The 2,640-nt window shown below is 32.0% G+C and overlaps 1 protein-coding gene across 1 annotated transcript; it reads left to right on the top strand.

Annotated features, from left to right (window-relative positions):
- The first annotated feature begins 748 nt into the window (after nt 1-748).
- On the top strand, nt 749-1,543 carry LOC139511075 (galactoside alpha-(1,2)-fucosyltransferase 2-like). The gene has a single exon (XM_071297647.1). It carries the CDS (start codon nt 749-751, stop codon nt 1,541-1,543), a length of 795 nt encoding a protein of 264 aa, XP_071153748.1.
- The last annotated feature ends 1,097 nt before the right edge of the window (nt 1,544-2,640 follow it).

Below are 2,640 nucleotides of genomic sequence, written 5' to 3'. Positions count from 1 at the left end.
GTTACAGTCAATTAAGTACAAAAATTACTCATTTATCATGTTTCAATTGATTTCATGTAGAAGATGTGTGACATGTTTATCATATATATTTATTTTCATATTTATAAATTTACACGATTATCGGGGATACCCTACTTCATTTATTGTCTTTTGGAGATAACATGAATTATATTTGCGATCAAGTAAAACAGACGGCTGTAAACGAGAGACGACGGTTTCAAAAAGGCACATTTAAACTCATAAATAAACTGACAACGCCATTGCGAAAAAAAATCAGAAGACAAAGAAGAGTTCACAAAACACAACATAGAAATAAACGGAGCAACACGAACAGCACCAACACCGAGTGTGATTTCAAGTTGTCTGGAAACGTAAGCAGATCCTGCTCCAAATGTGGAACCCGTCGTGTTGCTTATGAAGTTACAAACATATTCCTTTGATGGGATGGGCTCACGTCATGGTGTTATTATTGTTAAATTTGTCCTTTATAATTAGAATATAATGTAATTACATCATACGAGTAATAGTCGTTTGATGTATAAGATAGTTTGGTATCTTTTAGATAAGTATTACTATTCAATATTTTTCAGTATTATTTTTCCTTCTTTGTGGAATCACACTCCTGATTTTCATTGCTGCAATGCTAAACATAGTGTTAATACCGAAGGCAGATTTTCTAGGCCGCCAACAAAACCCTCTAAAAGTGTATAAATGATCGCACGTAGTTTGTGTTGTTGCAAGGGCTAGAATGGGAAATAACATGTTTCAATTTGCCGCTGCCCTAGGAATAGCAAGATCTAAAGGAATGATACCCGTCATTAATGGATATTTCTCTCTTATGAAAATATTCAAGCTAACTGTCAGTGTGGTTCCAGTTAACAGTGGCATTTGTGACAGTAGTCGCATTATTACAAGAGTAGAACAAAAACCATCTAGTTATGACAAAGAACTAGTCAATTTTACAAATTCTCATGACGTGCGTTTGGTTTCATATCTAAGATCATATTTGTATTTTGACAAATACAGCAGTGAACTCAGAAGGCAGTTTTTATTTCAGGACAATATTCGATCGCAACCAAACAAAACGATGGAAGGTCTACTCAAAAGATTTAAAATCTTTTCCCGACAAAAGGTGACTATAATCGGGATACATGTTCGTCGAGGAGATTATGTAAATAACAATGAAGGGTACTTACCGGCAACAAGAGAGTACCTTTATCAAACGATTGAGTGGTATGAGTTAAGATACACAGATATATTCTTCATTGTAGCATCTAATGGAATTGATTGGACAAAAAATAATATGCCAACTCATATTAAAGTCGCATATTTAGAAGGACATAGTCCAGCGTTGGACATGGCAACTGTTTCCATGTGCGATCAGTTCATATCGACTGTAGGTACATTTAGTTGGTGTTGTGGATGGCTTACAGGTGGAAATGTTTTGTATTACAAATGGCCATGTAAAGAAGGAAGTCTAGTTCGTGCAATGCACAGTTCCAATTATTCAGATTTCTACTATCCACATTGGATTGGATTGTGATTCTATAGTTTGAAGTCATATGACTTTTACTTTCGCATGTGATTTATCTATAAAAAAAAACCGCCATAAGTCATCCAGTGATTCTTGCTTTCAGTAGTGACTTAGGTGTTTCAATATGTATTGAAACTTCCGATTTGTCTTGTTATTTCCTTTACAGATTCATAATAAACATTTTAGAAATTAGAACGAAAATTAAAAGGAAATAGTTTCCTCGAATTGTTTGTATAAAATAGAGAATACTATTCTAGATTAAATCCTTAGGTGTACTATTCAATTGTAAACATAGTAAACATTTCTCAAACGAGGATGGAGTTTTGCTTACAATATCTTTTAACAAATCGATGGATATATAGATGGAAAGAAAAAAGACAGAAAGATATCGAGAGAAGCTATAGTCACATACTAAGACCAGAAAATATAACAACTGGATATAAAATATTATACATCCCCATGATTACTTCTTGATATATACTACTTTGACGACTGTTATACATTTCTCTATATAAATCTTATTTTGTTTTAAAGAAAAAGGAAACAAAGACAGACATATTCAAACTTTTAAAACAGAAATAAAATGAAATTCACCAATTAAACACGTTGAAATTGACGAAATTTTACCAAAGGCAATAAAATATTTTTTCTTGTAATAAGTTACACAAGTAGTAAGTAAATTCTTGAAGAAACATATGGTACTCTGATATGACATTTACTGTTACAGTCAATTAAGTACAAAAATTACTAATTTGTCATGTTTCAATTGATTTCTTGTTCCTCAATAAGTACAATCGAAATGTATGATACTAGTTATTCGTTGCTCTATAAAAGGAATTTCTATCTTTGTATTGATAACAATTTTCTTGTAACTTATTTAGTTATTTAGTGAATTTGTTCATGTTGTTTACAATAGTGAACGTAAATGCTAGAACGGGTTACATTCTGAGGATTATACTTCAAGTAAGCTTTTCGAGATAAATGATAAAGTGATGTTAGGGAAACCAGATGTCGATTTTTCTACAGACTGACTGTAGAAGATAAATCTTTTGCATATATAAAAAAACATAAAGTACAAAAAAAAACCACCCACCAATACTTACAAC

This window comes from Mytilus edulis, chromosome 2 (genome assembly GCF_963676685.1).
Source record: "Mytilus edulis chromosome 2, xbMytEdul2.2, whole genome shotgun sequence".
NCBI classification, from domain to species: Eukaryota; Metazoa; Mollusca; class Bivalvia; order Mytilida; family Mytilidae; genus Mytilus; species Mytilus edulis.
Note: the sequence above shows the minus strand (reverse complement) of the source record. Positions and strands in the feature narration are given on the sequence as shown.